At 39.5% G+C, this 21581-nt stretch overlaps 1 protein-coding gene across 8 annotated transcripts in view; it reads right to left on the bottom strand.

Moving 5' to 3' along the window:
• Nucleotides 1-21581, bottom strand: part of Fry (FRY microtubule binding protein) — a 402948-nt gene that overhangs the window by 104586 nt on the left and 276781 nt on the right. For all 8 annotated transcript variants that reach the window (XM_071611568.1, XM_071611569.1, XM_071611564.1 and 5 more), the window contains 6 exons: nt 20343-20514; nt 18415-18547; nt 13933-14040; nt 4291-4549; nt 2733-2915; nt 811-897 (listed from right to left, as the gene is read on the bottom strand). In XM_071611568.1, coding sequence (XP_071467669.1) covers nt 811-897; nt 2733-2915; nt 4291-4549; nt 13933-14040; nt 18415-18547; nt 20343-20514 — 942 coding nt within the window. The remainder of the gene's footprint in view (nt 1-810; nt 898-2732; nt 2916-4290; nt 4550-13932; nt 14041-18414; nt 18548-20342; nt 20515-21581) is intronic.

The following is a 21581-nucleotide window of genomic DNA, read 5'->3' on the forward strand; positions in this document are numbered from 1 at the left end:
CAGCAATGTGGATCCTGCTAGCTGTCCCAGATTGCCCTGCCTCTCGTAGCTATTTAGTTGAAATGAATCCAGGTTCTCTTACTGTACTTTTATTTTTTAAAAGTCAGATAACTAAAATGAGTTTCAGTTTCCCTTCTACTTGCTCAGGAAATCTGAAAGCTGCCAATATGTTTTTTAAAAGGAAGAATGTATTTGTGTAGCAGATAAAGTTCTGCTAGATTCAGAGTCTAACCAGGCAAGCCTGGGCTCTCACTAACATTCAGTTTTGTTTTTATTCTCTGGTGCTGGGGCTGGAACCCAGAGCCTCACTTATGCTAAGCACGTGTTCTACTGATGACTTCATCCCCAACCTCCCCACCCCATGATGTTTTTGAGTTTCAAAAACTGAGGATCAAATGAGATAATAAATGTGAAAGCACCTTGCAAACAGTAAAGCACCACATACATAGAAGTTACCATATTAAAAATTAAGTACAATATGAATTAAATATTAAGTATATATATTGTGTTAAATATAAAGAGTGAGACAAATTGATTTTCTGTAAGAAGCTTGAACAATTCTTTTTGAAATTGTAATTTGAAAAATATCTATTTTCCTAAGGCTTAACTTTTGTTTAAAATTTATCTGAATGTCTTCTAAGCTATCATTTGAAAAGCTAATCTTATTTTTCTAAGTAACTTTGCATTTTTTTACTAATCTAACTAAATCCCCAAATCCAGCCATATAATTTTTCTTTGACACTCCCTTTCAGGTAGGTCCAGAGCTTAGATGTAAGCACTACTAGCAATCAGAATCGAACGAGTACTTACTGAATCCGAAACTGCTACATGAATAAAACTTTCGAGAATGGAAGAACTTAGCTGATCCATGACATCAATCATTGGCCTGTCATCATCCTGTACAAAAGAGGAGGTGATTATTCTCCATGGGAAAATGAATCCTTCCCACCCACCCACTGCCTCCATCTAGTACATGAAGCACAACAGCTTGCAAGACACCGATAAGGGGTTTGTCACAGAGGAGCGAGAGCCAAGACAGTGAAAGGTAAGGCAGAAAATCCCAGAGGTTCTGAGCTCTCTCTTTCGAGTTTCAGGGCAAGATAATTTAGAACTCCAATTCACATTGTTCTCAAAAGACATTTCCCTGAATTTCATAGACTCATACATGCACACAAGAACCCCCAAACCAGTGTAGTACATTAGTCATTGAAGTATTCACTTGTTGTTCCTTTCAAGGCATGGAAACCCTACAAGAACAGGCTTTTTCAGACCAAAAAAGCAGCAATTATTTTAAAGTTGCTATCTCGCTAAAATAATTGATAAACTGTTGACAGTGATTGAATTCTCGTCAAAAAGAAACTTCACTGGAGAATAACTACAGACTTTCTGTGATATTTATGTGGCATGCAGCTATTTACGAAAAGAAGTAAATTGAAAAAAATAAGAGAAGGTATCTTATTGAAAATTATTTGATATGAAGAATATATGTACATATCCATCATACATGAATAGGCATATGTTTGCTGCTCTTTACTACAGAGAAACTTGAAAACATAAAATGATTTATTGAGAAGTCTTATATGAAAGCCTTGGAATGTATGTATTCAATGATAAATGAGACTGGTTTTGAAGAAGTTGTGGCTGGTCAAAGAAAATAACGTTTGAGAAACATCCTTGACACAGTCTGGTTGAGTAGCCATTAAGAATAGGGAACTTTGGAGATAGTATACAAATATATATACAAATATCTGGCTTTGAATTCTGACTCTAATATCCTACTTGTTGATCTGGGATTAGTCCTTTAACCTCTCTAAACCTCAGTTTTAGTATCCGTAACATTAGGATAAATAAAATAAATTCTTATTGTGAGATAAAATGGATAACGTGTGCAAAGTACTTGGCACAGTGCCTGACTTTGTACATGGTAATTACTATCACTGTTATCTATCATAATTAGAAACTTAATGGAGGTTCACCAAATACAGCATGCCTTGGAGGTGCATTTACCAGATGCCAGCAATGTGGCTCTGAAATAGCCAAAAAGCTATCTGAAGAAATGTGAACAGAAAGAACTGTGATGAGCTTGAAAATATTTTACAAAAACTGTGACCACAGTGAGGATCATGAAATCGAGATTAGTGATTTAAAACCAGAAAATTGAAAGTGGCATTTTTTGCAAAGAAGTATGTGACATAAAAGCCGGTTTTCTTCAATTGTGCTGCAGGTCACGAGCTGTAACATCTCACGGAAAGTATACTGCTCTTGACCAGAGCGGGAGGTTGGCTGGAGTTGATAGTACTTAAAATTAGCTTCCTTCTCCCATCTGAGGAGGATACGTTTCTTATGGAGCCATTTTCTTAACATCATTGAGATGAAACAACTTTCAGTTAACCAGACTGTTTGGTACCTCTCATTTTAAATGGAATACATTATTTTTATAGAGATTATTCTCCAACACAAATATGACAATTAATCATAAAATTCCTTACTTGGGAAAGCAACATCCTTAGTGACCAGGAATGGTCTTCTTTATTGCTATCAGGATATATGACTTAACTTCAGAAGATAGAGGACACTACTGCTCATTATAATCCCAATGATACACTGAAAACTGTCAATACCGCAGGTGACACGAGAGTACACAAAACAGTAATGTGCTATTTGTAATTTTTATCTAAATTTCAAAACAGTCGAAAGAAATAAATTGGAAAATTTGGAAGAGTAATCCATACCTCTGGCTGACCCAGGGCATGAAACAGAGCTCGGATTTCCTTCAGGATTAACACAGACAGTTTGCGTGTGGCCACCTGGAAACTGCAGAGTAAAACCAGAGCAAAGCCTTCCACGGCGTGGAGGACACTGCAGTGAGGGCCTCGTTCTGACTGGATTCTGTGGCTGGCACCATTGGGAATGAGCTGTCATGGAATAAGAACAACACTGTGTATTCAGCAAGAGACCAATGCAAGCAGGAAAAAATATTCTTGTATGTGTCTTTTGGCACATTTGACCTTGTAACAGTATAATAAATGACGATGACTTTGAATCAGACACTTCTATGGATTTGTTATTCTTCGTGAAATATCCTAGATCCCTTTTTACTTTTCAGATCAACTGTTGCTTTGGAATATTATCAACCATCTGGTATGTCTGATGAGAAATAACTTTTCAAAACTTGATAATAATAACAACAAAAACAAAACAGCTTCTCTCCATAGCATTTGGGATTATGCAATATCTATACGTATGATCAAAATGGCCTAATTCACTTTCATCTAAATTCTCTATAGACTTTTACATACTACTAAATTGAATTTCTAAACATTTTACATTCTATGTATACTTGCTTCCTTGTTTGTCTGTTAGATTCTCATTGAGGTTTGGCACATTTACACGATAAGTTCTGAAAGTTCCCAAACTTCAAACAAGTGAACCTAAAGCAGAAGCAAGCCAGATGATATGGCAGATTCCACCTTCATTTCCCTTTCCCAAGCACACACAACCCCCTTTTTTCTACTGTCATCTTTCAGCATGTGTAGCAGACACAGAAGGAAGAGGGACCTGAACACCATCTTTGAGGTCAGCCCATCCCCAGAGGGGTTCATCCCTGCTGTTCCCTGGATGCTGATGTGCTGTCCTGAGCCTCCACAATCCTCAGACCCTCAGCGATGCTCCTCCCAGCCAGACCTGTCTCCATCTGCCCAATGCCAATGCCAGCTTTCTGCCTGGCAACAAGGACCCTGGCTCTCCTTTGGACAATCTTCCTTCTCAATCTACTCTCCAAAACATTTTGCCATTCATGACTGAAACATGAAATATCAAGAAGCCACAAGACTACATTTTCTTCTCTGTGGATACTGGCAGAACAATTCCTATGTTGCAGAGTAAAACAACAAAAACAAACACCCCAACCCCCCCCCCCCAAAAAAAAAAAAAACAACCAAAAATCAGTGGATAGCTAAAAATTTTATATATCTATTTCTGTACCCATATCAATATCCACGTCTAGCTCAACTCCCTGTCCTATAGCCATTTGCTCTTACAAACAGATCTGTAATCATAATTCTCTGGTAAAACCAATTTCCACAGTGTCAACTAGTCTGACCTGACATACTATATTAAGCCCGAGTTTCTCTCTCGCAGTGTGTGCCGGCACAGAACTAAGGGCAGCACCAGAGGAAGTTCCCTACACTAGTGGCTGGAAGGAGGAACTCCAGAAGCTTCTCTGGGCTGCCACTCACTCACACGTGTAGTAGAATAAAGAACAAGCTGGTGGGGAGAGGGAGAAGTCACCTCTGAGTTTCTGATTTTGTTGCCCTGTTCATAGGCTCTTCCTTGGGTCTGTATGACCAGCTTCCACTGGGTGAGCAGCTGCAGCAGCAACTTCAGGGACGAGTCGAGCAGCGTGTGGTGCATGTCGTTGACCTCCCGGAGCAGGAAGTTGGTAAAGCCAAACAGCACGTCTTCTCTCCAGTCTGAGAAGTCAACGAGTAAGCCCTGAAGAGAATTCTGTGCAATATGTCGCAGTTCGTCATCCATATGAATAGAGAGCCTGTGAAATGAATCAAGGACAAGGAGATCACTAAGAGCTAAGAAGGAACATATTTATCTCTGCTTCTGCTTGTGTCTGAAAAAACAAGCCTTCTTCATTTTTTGCTTGGTAAATGGTTTCAATGAATACTTCAAAAAACAAAGACTTCTTAGATTTACAGAAGAGATGCAAAGGTAATAGTTTGCATGTAGCCTTCACCAGCTTAACCACTGAGCCACATCCCCAGACCTTTTTATTTTGAGACAGGGTCTTGCTAAGTTGCTTAGAGCCTTGCTAAGTTGTTGAGGCTGGCTTTGAACTTGCAATCCTTTTGCCTCAGCCTCTGAGCAGTTGGGATTATAGGCATGTACTACCATGCCTGGCTCCCCCTTTTTTTTTTCAGAATGCAATCTGAGATACCATATAGCATTTTGCTGTATATGAACACTTTTTAATACATTACTGACTACAGAATAAATTGGTATCAAATCCCATTCTTAATAGAAAGACACATTGGGAGCTGGAAGAGCAAAGGACACATTTAGAAGTTTAATTGGAGTTATGCTAATGATCTTCTATCAATTTTCTTTTCCAGGGAATTGGGAAATGTCTGGAGATGATGATGATGATGATGATGATTTTTGAGACAGGATCTTGCTACGCTGCCCAGTCTAGCCTTGAATTTGCCATTCTCTTGCCTTAACCCCCCAAATCTGGGAATACATGCTGGAAACATTCTTCTTTATATAGTTTGGGGTGTACTCCTGTTATCTGTCTGGTGGGTAGAAGCTAGGGATGCTACAAAACATCCTATGATACACATTTCCTGATGACAAAGAATTACCAGGTCCAAAATGTTGGTAGTGCCAAGATCGAGAAACTCTTAGTCAACTAAAGAATTTCAATGTATTCCTGTTTTAACAGAAACATAATAATATTAAGTCTGGACAGGTACCAAAATGTTTGAGAGATTCTTTCATTCATTTACTTAGGAATACTTGGGAGCCTCCTAAGATTCAGATATTATACTTACTATGTGTGGCATAGGTGGTCCACCTGGCCATTAGGTGGGGAACCTGCACAAGAAGGGTGACAGGCAGTGGTGGGAAGGGAGCGAGACAGCACCTTGAAGGGTCTGTGGGCCACCTAGGGAGGAACACTGCAGAGAAGGGGTAAGAGTGTCCTGTGTCAGAATGCCTGCAGAGCTACCTGACCTATGACCTCAGGCTAGGAACTTAATCTAAGGCTCGAATTCCTCTTTTGTAAAATGGAAATATTCACTGTACTGCACCTCATAAACCTGTTTGGGAGATGATCCATGTATAGTGTTTACCACTACAATGAGGACGTAGTAAGCACTCAACAGTTAGCTATTTTTAAAAGAAGAAAATAAACAGTACACTGTACATTTTACAGAGGGAAACGTGATTCAATTCACATTTGAAAAAAAAATGAGGATGGCTTGGAGAAGGAACCAGACCAAGTTTGAGAGCAGGTCGTCACAACTCAAAGTCAATGAGTCATAGGGCTCGACCCAGGTAGAGGAGTGGGAAGGAAGGGGGAGATGGAGATCAGAGACACTGAGAACCAACTTCCAGGATTCAGGCTTGGAGGTGTTCAGGGTCAGAGAACATGTCTAAATTCATGGTTGCCCCCATGAAGAGGGGATTCTCAACAAAAAATAAGAACTTGTGGCCCCAGGGTGGTGAAGGAAATCACTCAGTAATGTATCAGGGGGAAGAGCCAGGATTCCAATCCAGGACTTCTAATCATTAATCCATATTTTTCTCCACAGAACAAGCTGCCCCAATTATGCATTATTAAAAGAAGACAGTATTTCAAAAGCTTAATAAGCTAAGCAAACTCCTTTCTTAAGACACCAATTGGTCCAAATTTTACAATACAAAGCAGGTGAAAGTCTCTCTAGGTTACAGATTTACACTGAAGAGGGAATATATTTGCTGTCTTGAAAGCCCATAAAGTTCTACAAAGATGCCGAGAAGGAAGTTCTAGGCTAATTCTTCAGGAAAATCTTTTGCAATTAAATCTATAGTTCTTAAGTGATTATAGTTGCTGAAAGAAAACAGGCCTTCACCATGGGCTTCCAATTAAGGATTGTCTAAGGCAGGGGTTTTCAAACTTTCTATTTCCATCAGTAGCAGAACCATTATTTTTCAACAAAGTTTTATGCAGAGCTCTGTGATGGTTAATTTTGTGTGTCAACTTGCCTGGGCCACAGTGCCCAGATAGCTGGCCAAACCCTGGGTGTCTCTGTGAGGGTGTTTCGGATGGGATTAGTATGAAAATCAGTTGATTGGGTAAAACAGATTGCTCTCCATTCTGTGCATGGGCCTGATCTGATCAGTTAAAGGCCTGAACAGGATAAAAGACTGGCTTCCTTTGAGCAAGACAGAATTCTCCAGCAGGCTGCCTTTAGACTTCAGCGGACTATTTCCTGGTTCTACGGCAGGCAGTTCTCAGATACAGACTGTCAGCTTGGCTCTCCTGGGTCTCCAGCCCGATGGCCCACCCTTCAGACTTCTGATTGCTGTCCCCATGGTTGTGTGTTAGCCAATTACTTATAACAAATCCCTTTCCACAATATACATATCCTATTATTTGTTTCTCTGGAGAATCTAATATAAACTCCATATATAATACAGAAAATCTGAGTTGCTCTGTTAAAGCTGGGGTAGAAGGCCTGAAGCCCATTCATTTGGGAAGGAAATACCCCCTTCGCTTCCAAGTAACTCTAAATGATCTTTGCAGTGGATTTTTTTTTGGGGGGGGGCGGGTACTGGAGGTTGAACTCAGGGGCATTCTGTCACTGAGCCACATCCCAGCCCTATTTTTTTAATTTTATTTAGAGACAGGGTCTCACTGAGTTGCTTAGTGCCTCGCCATTGCTGAGACTGACTTTGAACTTGAGATCCTCCTGCCTTAGCCTCCCAAACTGCTGGAATTATAGGCATACACCATTGGGCCCCACTAGCAGTCCATGATTTGAAATCACTGGTTTATAAAACTGTACTTGAAGCCATCTTCTCATCTTACATTTATTATTCCAATTTATTACATTTATTCCTCTCTATGGTTCTAAATGTCTTAGGAAATAAAACTTTCACAGATAAAAACCCACCATGTTTAGGACAAGCAATAGCATAACCAGGAACTGCAGTTCACTGAATGAATGTTAACAGATGGTAATGATATGGGTCATTGCTGTGGGTTGAATTGTGTCCCCCACAAAAATCATGTGTTGAAGTCCTGATCCTGAGTACCTTAGAATGTGACCGTGTTTGGAAATATGATTACTGCAGATATGGTTAGCCAAATTAGATGAGGTCACATGGGAGGAGAGTCCCTAATGCAATACGACTGGCATCTTTATAAAAGGAGGACACTTGGAGACAGACAGGTGCACTGGGATGACATCACAGGAAGACAAAACAGTGCTTGGTGTGCTGCTTCTATATGCCCAGGAAAGTCAAACACTGCAGATGACCAGAAGCCTGGGACACAGCCAGGGGACAAGTTCTCACACTCCACAGAAGGCAGAAAGCCCTGGATCTTGGGCTTGCAGCTTCCAGAAACGTGAAACAACAGATTTCTGTTGTGTAAGCCCCCTTTTCTGGCTCTTTATTTAAGTAGCCAGAAAAAACCAACACTAGGAAAGCACCAAGAATAAAAGCCATGTCGTGGTCTACCTAGGAGAAGCCCATAAATAAGGACTAATGCTTTCAGCTTTGCAAATGAGATCAATTCTATTCTCTATCTTTGCTCTCATGAATGAGTTGCAATCTGGAATCTGTTTAAATTCCAAGCCCACAGCTCAGGATCATTTGAAGGACTCTTTGGGAGCCTCAGGCTGTGGAGTCTGTACTGTTCAAGGTGGCCATGTCTCTTGGAACGATGGTGTCCACATGCTCCACCAGTGAAAGGGCCCAAAGATACTCCTAGAGGAAGGGGTTTTGGGGATAGAAGGCCCAGCTTATGGCAAAAGCAGAATGTTTATAGAAGACAAAGTCTTCCCTGCCATGGAACCGAGACTGATGGGGAACTACCCCATCAGGACAAGTCACTATGGAAGCAAATGAGGAACATGGGGTGGTAAAGATTTATGTAAAACACAAAATAGGAAAAAATAGCTAACTAAAAAGGAAGAGATGACTTGGGATTAAATGAGAAAGACATCCAGCCATTCTGAGTCCCTGAGCTCTGCAGGAAAGCAGCAGGAGACTGGCCTCCATTATTGCAAGTCCTTTGAGGTCTCCTTGTCTAGCAGGGTCAGGGAGAGGTGAGGGAACTCTGTCAACTCCCAGCTAGGATGTCCCATAGGGAAACTGGACCACTAAAGCAGAGGAGTTCAGACTACATACTAAGAGTACAACTGTAATTAAGAAAAACATACCCCATCCCCTGCCTGCCAAATAAAGCCCTGTCCTCTAAGGAAGTTTAGTGACAGTAACTGGAAAAGAGAACAGAGAGACTTTAAGAGAAGCAACATGTGGAGAAGTCTGACTATGGGGGAGGAGATGGCTCTCAAACAAGATTCCTAAGAAACTGAGGTGGTTCCCAGGAGCCTCAGAGTCTCAGGTGCATGGATACACATGAATAAAATCACTGACGGGGATTGAAATGTCTCTACAGGGACACAGCAGTAAAATATACCCAGAGAAACCAATATTACAACACCAACTGCAGCTGTCCCTCAAGCGGTTGGCATCAGGAGCTGTGACCATGGTTACGACTGCTTAGATCAGAGAGCAAATATGCAGGCACATGTTGCACAGACCCTGTGTGCCACCGCTCACGGTTCCAGGGACCTTCTGCCGTGATCTAGAGTAAGCAAGTGGCATGATCCCAAGGGCCATGCTGCTCATACAAGGTTGTTGCTGAATTAAGTAGGACATGTTCTAAAATGAGGAGAACGAGAACTTGGACAAAGCAGCCTTCTGGGTGGGCCATATGGGATAAATATTTTTAATGCAAACCACCTGCACAAAGGTAGGCTTCCCACTCCCGGTAGCTTTCAATAATGTGGCTGTTCACTTGTTTTGCCAATGAAGGGAGGGGGGCGTGGATTTCAAACTCACAAACCATATCCTGAAGAAAAGATCATTAGGAGAAGCTTCCTCCTCTGAACTAGGCAAGACAAAAACAAGGTCATTCGGAGGAAGCTGCTGCCCAATAATGTCACCATGTCCCCAGGGGCAGCAGAGGAAGAAAGGGTTTCAAGGTGAAGCCCAGGAGATAAGGATTTCCAGAAGGAGGGCTTGCTAATAAATGCACTGTCAGTCACTGTACCAACTCATTAGGTGGTGGCCTCAGGGGTCTTTAAAGAGTGGACTTACAGCTATTTGCAGAGCATTAAACTGTATCTTGATGAAAACGAAGAAATAGTGAATTTTGGGAGCAATATATACTATTGGAAGTACTTCCCTGTCAGATACACCAAACAAACTAACTGCTTTCCACAACACATACATACAAGAAGCGTGAACGCAAGACAGTGGCTAGTGTGTTTCAGGTGCCACAGAAGACTGTGGAATTGTGTATGTATTACATCAGACATTTCCACAAATTATAAGGAAACACTGCGTAAGTAGCGCTTACTATTTGGTATAAAACCAATGACATTTGGTTGCAGGAAAGTTCTGTGAATTTGGGCAAACAGTTTTACTCCTCTGAAGTTCAACTTCCTTGTCTAAAATCAGGGATGAATATATATCCAGCTTAGATAACATAATGTATAGAAATAGCATTGTACAACATGGTATATATATCATTCAAATGTGAAGATACTTAAAAACAACTAATTTGGGGGGAGCTTATTTTGTACTAGGTCCTATTCTCAGTGATTTATATGCATTATTTAATTCTCAAAACACTATGATGATATTTTGGACAAATTTTTGAAAAAGGAGGGTAAATTTTGAAGAGCAAACCCTTAGATGCACTGGAGGAAGTGACACAGGGGAGGAGCCTTGGACTATTAGGGGAAAAAAATCTTCCTGTGCTCAAAGAATGAAGCAGGACACATTGGGCAAGGGAGCGAGAGATCTCCCAATCACTGGGGAGAGAAGAAAGCCCCCCTTTCTATGTGGAGAATCTTGGGGGACCCAGAGAGCTCAGCAGGGAAGGCTCTGCTAAGGGTCAGAAGGCGGTACCCCCAGGGGTCTCCCATGAGGCTGGTAAGGCCAACTGACACATCTCCAGGGCGCCCACAGGGAAAGATGCCTCACACCCAGCTTGAGCAATACCTATAAAGTCAGGAACTTAGTAACTGGAGGCGGTGGCCTGCCTGCTTCATTCCATACATGGCTGTCACTGTCACATTCAACATGCCACTGTAGGTCCCAGGCTTGAGGGTCTGGTATTCAGCCACTACCGAAAATGCTGGGATCAGGCCTGGGGGCAGCCACGTGAGACGTGTCCTTCAAACTCCTTACAGGGGGCTGAGCTGGGAGGGAGAGCAGTCTGAGTGGGTATTAGTCTTGTTTTGCCAATTATGGGCAAAACCAGAATTTCAAATAAAACTGTACCATGGATGTGAGTGTGAAGTGTGTAAAGTCAAAGGTCTGACGAGACCATGTTTCAAGTCAACTTAGCCCAAGTGTGACTACTCGGTGGGTATCACGTAGAGGGTGGCTGCAGGCTTCTTGTGGGGCACTTCAAACCCAGATTTACTGTGAGTGAGTGACTCCGCTTCTGTCCTCTGCCCCTCTTGAGGGGATCTGAAGAGCCTCATTTTCTCATAGAGGTCTCACAGGTTAATGGACCCAGCATGTGGGTCACACACTCGGGGAACTCCCCCAGGAGAACAGCCTCTTTTCTTGTGAAGTTCATGGAAAAGGGCTCTTCCTGGGTTTCTGATATGGTGTAGTCTTTTTCTTGGACTTTCAAGAATATTTGTTCTTTTCCCTCATTAAAAAAATAAAATTAAAAAAAAAAAACAAAAACAAACACAGCACCCAGGGCTTTGGGCTCCATAAGAATGTACATAATAATAAACAGGACATGCTATAAATAGCACTGACATTCCAGCCGTGCCTAACAGAACTATCTTCCCACACGCCTGGCACCACAGTCTGGTCTGCAGATTCCTGCGTCCCTGGATTAAGCTACCCAGGTGATCCCAGAGGTAAGAGCCTCCTAGACAGATTTACCACAAAACAGCATGACCCAAGTGCCGACTGTCATCTAAATGCCCTGGGATTTCCAGGGCCTTAGTGTTCATACCAACAATTAGATCTTCACTGAGCAAACCAAACTTTCCTTCCACTTCAGGGAACTGGTCTTTTCCTAGCAGATACCAGAGTGCAGAGGCCTCTCGTCAGCCCTCGCAACTGTCCCTGAGACGGGCAGTATCCCTCCAGTCTTACCAAGGAAAACAGGGTGAGGGGCTAAATAACTCATCGAGGTCACACAGGTAGTAAAATGGCGAGCAGGGTGCCAAGTTCAGGCTTCCTGCTGGACTGTTTTCTTCCACTGCTTCCTCTGTGTCCCTTGGGAAGGTGAAGTTCGGAGCTGGTTAATCTGATCCTGGGGCAGCCCCAGCTCCGCAGTGGTCCACGGTGCCATGGAGAGAGCTCTCAGGGGCCTTGTGGCCACTTTCAGCCTGTTCACTCGGCAACCCCTCCTCTGTGGGAACAATGTCTCCTGTGGGAATGCTGTCTCTACTGTGGGCTGTGACAAACTCACAGGTGGGTCCCTGGGTTCTCCAGATTATTCTAGCACTTATCTCACAATATTGATTTGTTCTCCATTTTCCTGCCAAATCACTGTGTTTACTATACTTTGGAAATCCACCCTCTGGTCCTCTGGGGTGACCAAGAACTGGAAACCCCTCTTCCATCCGGGGTTAGTTTTTCCTCTCTCCTCTGCCTGCCCCCTTTCCCATGAATGTGCTCTTTGCTCACATTCCCATTGCAAGGCTTTGGGAAAGGCCTAAGGTGCAACTGTTTAAAACCTTATGTTATTAAAGTGTGTCCTAAGCATGGAATGGAAAAGAGAGGGATCCTGGGCTCCAGGTTGCTGGTGATAGCAAAACAAACAAACAAAAACAACGGAAGAACAGGGATGACAGGTGACAAACACCAGCTGGGAGGGCTGTGATTTCGAAGGTTATGGGTCTTCAGGGACCTTCACTGAAGGTTCTGCTGCCAGTGCTTGGAAGAGGAAAGGAACAACAGGAGGCTACAAAAGCCATTCCACGAGAGCCAGAGGTGAGCGAGAGAGGCTGGGCTGGCTATCCCTGGAAGAGGACCATGACCACAGGAATTGAGACACGAGGCTCCACAGGATGCTCAGAGCCACTGGAGGTGTAGTCACATGACGGTGGCGATTTGGGTTATTAATTTGAATACTGATGGGAAGGATATTGGCAGAAGGTTCTAACCTCGGCTAGGCACGGGGATCTCTCACTGGGTCAGTGTTAATATTTGTTATCCTTCCCTAAGCTCTCCTTTATTCCACCATTATCAGATTAACCAGCCTAAAATGACATTTTAAAGTCTTTTATTCCTCTGTTTAAAACTTCATCTGCCTAAATACCAGTACTAATACTTAAGACTCAATGGAAATCTAACCTCCCCAAACTGATATTTCTTTTTATCTTTGGGTTGCCCCCAACTCTTTTTAATTTCTAAGCCAATGATGACTTTATTCTCATTTCTTACACTCCATGAATCTAATGATTTTGCCTTCTACCCTGCTTTTTTTAAAAAATCACTTCTGATTTTTAAATGTAAGGTATGCATAACGTCAGCTAGAGCTGCAGACCAATAGGAAATAACTAAGCTTACTGAACCCTGATAATTTCACTCACAGCAAATAAGTTTCAGCTTCTACTTGGACTGTGCATTCTTATGGAGGCTGGGGAAGGTGGTAAAAGTGATTTTCGGTAGCTTTCTGAAGTACTAACAGTAGTTTAGGATCCCCATTACCTTCCTATTTTGGTCCCTGGTGGGGAGGGGTCAGACCTGCATGGACTCTTTTCCAGCCAGACTCACTTCCTTCACCTTCCTGAATCCTGCTTCCTTTCCAAAGCCAGTTCAAATTTCATCTTCGCCCAGAGTCACCTGTCAACTTCCTCAGTACACAGTAACCTGGCTACTCACTGACTCAGGTATCCATTTTCTGTGCTGTTAATTTGTGAACTCCCAGGCCCTGGGTTATTGCTTACCTTACGTGTTCATGTATTCATTCTAAATTGAATTTTAAAGCCCTTGACTATGGGAATAATAATAATTTAAGCAACATTTCTTTACTCATTCCTGCCCATACATAGAAATAATACCTTAATCAATAAACTTTTGTTGACTCTAAATATGGACTTCTTTTCTTTTAGGAACCATGACAAAGGATTAAGATCAGTTTTGGTCAAATGATGTCTCACCTACCTGGCCAACAAGTCAATAAGTTCAAGTTTTGACATCCCATCAGGAAGCAGTCGAGGAATAGCAGCAACACAGGTCCTGAAAAGATCGATTTTGGGCTTTCTTTCACCCCTAGCAATTGAAGACAAAATTTAAATATAGGTCAAAAGGTTGTGAAAAATTCTTAGAAACATTTGTTAAGTATGTGAATGAAGACTGGAACTTAATCCATGCCTCTGAATCACAGGCTTGTGTTGGCTCCAGTATTCTGTTTATTCCCTTTACAGTTTGACCATTTCTAATAAAACTTGAAAAAATATACATGCAACACAGAATTACATATCTCTGTAAACGCTGATTATCAAGAGCATTTTATCATAGGCTTGCCATTTAGTTGGGATCTATTTGGTCCCTGTGGCCTGCATTTAAAACACTAGAATCACAGAAATGCTTAACGGTGTCAGCACGAAGAAATATATTATAGTCGTTCCTCTATTTAATGTTCATAAATGGGATTTTAATATATGCAAAATGGCTCCTTTTATAAGTGTGACATCTGGAACCTTCTTTCCCTGATGTGCCATGCTTCTCTAGACCACCTAGCCCCATTTAAAAAAAAATTGTTTCCAAACTAAGTCTTTCATGACAACAGGTAAAATCCTGTATATAGAATAGAGACCCCTCTTTTTAGTTACTCTCATGAAGATATTAGTGTTTAAGGATAATAAGGTCTTCTGTGTTGTAAGCACACAGAAAGCAAAAATGTATACATTCAGCACCCAATACCTATGGGATCCACCCCCATGGATTCAACCAACCATGGATTGAAAATATTTAAGGAAAAATGTGCCTGTATTGAACATATATAGCCTCCCCCACCCCTGTCATTATTCCTTAAACAAAACAGTATTACAACTATTTCCATAGCATTTGCATAGTTTTAAGTGTTATAAGTAACCTACAGAAGGCTTAATATGGGAGGAAATGCATAGGTGATGTTAGATGCAAATATTATGCCATTTTATACAAGGGACTTAATGCATATCTCTGAAAATGCATATATTTCCAGGATTTTGGATATACCAAACAATTGGGAAACAATTGGGAAATCCTGGAAAAAATTCCCCACAGATGCAGAGGAACAATTGAATTTTGTAATATGTTATTTCAAGTTTTAGATATTTTAATAGGTAACTATTTGATTCTTAACCACTTAATCGATAACTTTTATAAGAAATTAAATTATCCGTCAAATATTTCAAATAACCTAAGTGAGAATATATAACAGCATATCTATATTCTGATGATTTAGTTTTCTGAGAATAAATATAAAATTGGTTACAAAGTTAAAGCAGTAATAGGACACAGACACAATAATGGAAATGCAAAGTGACACAGAAGTAATCACTTCTGGGAACAGTAATGGTGGCCAGAATAGAATAGAAGTGCACCAAGAGTTTGCAAGGAGGATTCCCAAATCTGATCATCATCTAATAGCAATCCTGGGCTGTGACCTTACTTTTTAGAATGTTTTTGTAAGTGAAGGATAAATGCAAAACTATTCATATGAAAAGCAAGATATATACTCTGACTTCTAAAATATTCTGCTTTTGTAGAAGATATTTTTGTCTCTTTTTTCCTTTGAACCTCTGGCATCAGATAAATGAGGGTTCCAGAGAGGAAGCTGGTGCACTGTGGTTTCTAATCAGCTGAAGGAGAGAGTTGTCTTTGGATGACACCCACAATAGCTGTGAGTGGTTTCAACAGTTTAAACAGTTCTTCTAGCTTGCTCACCAGATGTTGTACACAGCTGGGATTATATTCATATCTGCTAGAAAAGAGATGACCCTGCCTGGCCTGAAGTGTAAGGCGAGCCCTTCCAGACTTCCAAGCTGATAAATCCAGCCTAGATTAGGAATTAATTGGTGCATGATTTCCTCTTACTATTGTAGCTATTGCTGTCTCTGGGGTTTTTATGGGAAGCCTTGTGAACTTCCAAAATAACACAATTAAGAATATTTATTAACAGATGTTAAAATTACTATTTTTTAACATTTGTTATTGTCTTTCTTACTTTTATTAGCCACAAAAGAAATGAAGAATGGAGATTGAGTAACACAAAATACTCAACGTTCAAGTTCAAACCTTAAACCAGGGCCTGGGAACATGGTGGACAACCTCAAATGCCAGTTCAGATGACTGTTCCCATTAGTGCTGTGTGGTCTCCACCCTCTTCCCCTAAATGCTTATATGATTCTCTAACATTTCTCCTTGTTCTTTTTAAGAAATGAAGCAATGAGTGATTTTCCACTCTGGGATCTACTTTATAGTCTAACATGAAAACTATTCCTAGTCTTATTTGGGGGAATCTTAAAATGGATGAATAGGAAAAAGAAGAATCTAGAAAAAAATGTGAAGCATTAATTAAAACTTAAGTAGAATATTTGTATTTATATTTAAGCCTATACATGTTTGAATATATTGTTTTGGACTTGAATCTACCGTCTGATGTTTCCTGAATATAACTATGATTTTCCTTTAAAGCTCTTTAATTCTTTAATATTTTAAATAGGAAACAACTATATGGAAGAAATTTTGAAAGTATTTCTTATGTTTTCTACAGGATATATAAAAATATCTTTAAAATATTCAAGGAATATGGAATAATGAGGTTAAAGTCTTATTCATAATCTGTTAACTTATGAGGCAAGAACTAAAAAGCTAAAGAAGTATTTTTAATGTTATCAGTCTTGTTCAATCTCAATTTTGTTATTATTTTGATAGAAAAGTCTACAGTGATATGGCCTCCATGTGGTTTAATCAAATGTTTGGCAAGCTATAGGATAATATGCATTGTATATTTTTGTTTTTACCAAAAAAATAAAAAGAAAGAAAAAAGTACAGATTGTCCCCAGTTTAGTAATTTTTGACTTTACCACAGTGTGAAAGTGAGTTACATTCAGTAGAAACTGCTTGGAACTTAGAATTTGGATATTTTCCAGGGCTAGTGACAAGTGATTCTCTCTTGCAATGCTGGGCAGCTCCCAGCCGGCCCTGAGATCATAAGGAGAACAACTGATACTCTCCAGGGCACAGTGCTGCTGAGACAGGCTGCTGGGTAGGGTAGGGGTAGTACATGCATGTTCAACGTATAACATTTTCAACTTAGAATAAACTCATTGGGATGTGACCCCACCATAAGTTGAAGCGCATTGGTATTTCCATATAGTACATTTATACAGGGAGAGTTCTGGAAGGAATCACATGAAGCTAAGGGATGGTCACAGATTTGATTTCAAGTGGGATGCCTAGGAGGAGGCTTTTCATTTTAAATGCTACTAAATATATATTTAAAATAATTCTGTACTTCAACTGTTTTAATCATGAGCATTTACTATCAATGTGATCAAATTCATACAATATGAACTTCTCTATAAAGGTAACAATTTCAGATTAATTCTGATATTTGAGGCTGGTTATGCTGGGAAATAGAGGAAATCTTCCTAGTTATGTTTTTAGGAATTTACGCCACAGCTGCCAAATAAAATCTCAATTTTTTAAAAAATGTAGAATTAGAATCAAATCTTAATTCTTATTGAAATTAGTGAAAAATAGCAAATATGAGTTGTACAGGTTTCCTCCGCCGAGCTCAATCACAAACGCAGCTCTCGATTTTGGCAAAGAACATTTGAGTTCTACATTTGGTACTATAAATGCTTTCTTAAAATCTATGGCACAGTTTCACTGAAACTATTAAGTAGGAATTTCCATTGGAAACAAATTAATTTGAGATTTATAAAGTGGGATATGTGTAAATTGGGATGTCATTGAATCACAGGTGCTATGGTAGAGCGTGGGAACAAAATGTCACTTCTGAAAAATGTGGACCAATAAATGGTTTGGGTGTCCCATATTCTAACTTGCTGGCTTAATGGTACTCAAAATATAACCCAAAGAGATCAACTGACTGCAGGTTTGACTTCATTTTATGGTCAGCTGAATATCAGAAAAAAGATTTGGGGGTGGGACTGGGAATTGAACGCTAGGCCTTCTGTATGCTGGGCAATGTCAAAGTATTTGTATTTATTTAATTATTTAAACTACCCTTAGCACTTCGTACATCCCTGATTCTAGGAAGTGAGAATTTTTTTTTTTTAAAAAAAGAACAAATAAAAAAAGAAAGAGTAAAAAGGAAAAAGAGAAAGAAAGAATATCTACCTCTATCTTTTGCTTCATTAATTGCTTTTTTTTTTTTTTCCTTTTTCTCTTCTGTAGTGATGGGGATGGATCCCAGGGCTTCGGGCATACTAGGCAAGTGCTCTACCATTGAGCTACATCCCAGCACTTTTTACTGTTTTGTTTCAAAATAGGGTCTCCCTAAGTTGCCTAGGTTGGTCTTGAACTTGTGATCCTCTGTGTCAGCCTCCCGAGTCACTAGGATCACTGGTGTGCGCCACCACGCCTGGTTGATCAATTCCTCATGGATAACAGCCTCACTGTACTCACGTGATCATGTCTTCGGGTTCTTTGTTTAACATCTGGACATTGGTTAGCATCATACACCGTCCTACTTCTTTATCAAGGTGCCTTAAAATGTTGTCTACAGCTTTTCGTACTTGAGAGTAATACAAGGACATGCCTGAAAAACATGTATTATAGTTACAACCTTGACTAAAGCTATCAAAGAACAGCTTTAGTTCATCTTCTATAACATTTTTTTTTTTTAACTGAAGACCCTATAAGCCAATGATTTCTTTGAGCAGAGAGTCTGCGTCTGATTCAATTTCCCTCTGCGTGGTTCTTAACATAATGCCCTACACTTAGCAGGTGTTCACCAAATAATCATTTACATTAAATTAATAATAATTGTAAGTGGTAGGAAAGACTGTGAAATGAGATGGACATCATTACCCTAAGTACATATATGAAGACATGAATGGTATGATTCTACTTTGTGTACAACCAGAGATATGAAAAATTGTGCTCTATATGTGTAATATGAATTATAATGCATTCTACTGTCATATATAACAAATTAAAAATAATAACTATAATACTTCAATAGGAAGTATTTTCCAGCAGAGTTAAACAAACAAGGAAATACACATTTTGATTTTTTTTTTTAAACCAAGGATTGAACCCAGGGCACTTAACCACTGAGCCACATCCTCATCCTACACCCACCCCTTTTTAAAAAAAATTCTTTTTAAATTTTGAGATAGGGTCTTGCTAAATTGCTACGGCCCTTGCTAAGCTGCTTACGTCCTCACTAAGTTGCTGATGCTGGCTTTGTACTCGCAATCTTCCTGCCTCAGCCTCCTGAGCCACTGGGATTATAGGTGTGCAGCACTGTGCCTGGCTCACATTTTGAATTTTTAAGTTTCTGGTTAGCATAAGAAAATCCATCATCACTAATGATTACATTAATAAAGGCCAATTCTTATTTTGGGTTAAGATTTTACTAACTTCAGATTGTTCTCTGAAATATATGTATTAATTCTATTTGTAGCAAAATAAAATGAGACGTTATGTTATAAATTTTGAAGTGAAAGAAAACATATTTTAGTCATTTTGTTATTCCTCTCACTAAACAGTGTGTCAATGTCCTACAGTGGAAAACAAATATGTACATATTACATATAGTTACATATATGTACATATAATATATATGTTACATATATTACATTTTACATTTATTCACAATACACATATAACAATGAAAAGCAAATAACTGTACTTTAATGAAATAATTACTATTTCTCATGCATTAAGTCTTTTGAACTTATTTAAGCATTACATAATTAAAATAGTGTAAAGCAACAAAACTGCTGTACTTATTTCCATTATATCTTTGGAATCCAGGAACTACCTTTAAAAAGTTTGTAGTAGTTTCTAAATTTGGGTATTTAATAAGAAGTAAACAAGTGTGAATATTCATCTCTTTGGATTAAAATAGCTAAATTTAAAAGAAACTAAGCTCATATAGATTAGATTTACAATATAACATGGCTTTTTGTAGAACATGGTATGTTTAAAATACAAATTAGACAACGTTACTAAAAAATAAAAAAAATGTAGTCTGAAAATGAATGAATGAATTATAAAGAAGATTATTTACCGACCGAAGCACACAGATTTCTTAGAAATTTACTGTATATAATCAAATTTACTGTAGATAATCAATATTAGAGGTTTGAAAAGATTCACATAAAACTCAATATGTGAAGGGCAAAATATTTACCAGAAAGTTCTAAAAAGTTTAAAGGGCAGTAAAATAAAAAGCAGCATGAATTCATCAACACAATTAACACTGGAATGTCTCATCTGTTACTTTTACAAAGTTTTTTTTTTAAAGTGCTCCTCATTAAAGGTAAGTATCTAATAGTGAGTGATTTTAAATGCTTCACCCCCATTCTAACACGCTTGACACCTACCTATCATTTTGGCTTCCTCTTCAGTTAGCGTTTTACTCAAGTATGTTTTCTTGACTCTCAATGTGTTTCCAGAGGGGAGTACGGCTCCTGTAACTGGCATGGGAGGCTCACCATCTTTCTGCTGCAGGCTGTCAGCTATTACCAAGAATGCCCGTAAACCAATGTTCATTCTCTATGAGGAATAATGCATCCATGAGAAAAAAGAAAGGCCCAGGTTCTGCAGTGAATTACAACATCTGTCTTTCAGAGAAAGTCTGCTTGGTTTTCAATCTAGGTCAGAGATTAAAAGGCACAAGAACATAGGCCACACCTATGAAAATATTGTTTCCATGGCTGTTGCTACATTATAAGAAAAAAAATGGGAAGGTTTTCATTAAACTTGGAGGGCATGTTTGAGATGGTTACAAACCATTTTGTTCAAGGGAGGCGGAGTGTACCACAGAGGGATAGATGGTCATCCTGTGGGGCTGCTGCAACTGAGGTAAACTGAGGTGAACAAAAAGCCCTATGCTTTCTAGAAGGAGAGAGATACCACACATGTTAATTCACAAAGATGGAGTGAAGCATTCAGAGTTCCAAATGTGAACCACAAAATGAATATCACCTATTCTGAATCAAAAATCAAATTGATTTTTGATTCACGAAGGCCAGCTAGTTTGAGAACAAATTTTAAGAACTTAGCAATGCTATGGAACCTATTACTAAAACAAGGGGGTGTATAAGAAGAAAGGCCATCCTGGGCCAGACTGTAACCTGTCTTAGGCTTAGGTAAGGCAAAATATTGGTTCTGAAAGATGACCTGGCAAGACACCTGCTCTCTGCAGTGCATTCTCACTACAGAGTGTAAGACTCAGTTGTTCTGCACCCTTCCCAGCACATCTGATTGTGGTGTTTAGTTTTACATTTGTTTAATGATAGAGGACACTGAACATCTTTCCATAAGCCATTTGTATTTCTTCTTTGATGAAGAGCCTTTTTATTTTGTGCATTTAAAAAATTGGGTTGTTTATTCCCATTGAATTATAAGAATTCTTTATGTAGTCTGGAAAATGTCCTTTGTCAGATATGAATTTTGCAAATGTTTTCTTCCAATCTGTGACTCTCCACTTCATTAAGTGTTTTTTTTTTTTTTAAAGGGTAGATCTTTTAAACATTTTTGGCAATGTTCAATTTACTAACATTTTCTTGCATAATTTATGAGTTTCACGTCTCAGGAACTTTTGCACAACTGAAGGTGAC

Source organism: Marmota flaviventris, chromosome 4 (assembly GCF_047511675.1).
Source record: "Marmota flaviventris isolate mMarFla1 chromosome 4, mMarFla1.hap1, whole genome shotgun sequence".
Taxonomy (NCBI): domain Eukaryota; kingdom Metazoa; phylum Chordata; class Mammalia; order Rodentia; family Sciuridae; genus Marmota; species Marmota flaviventris.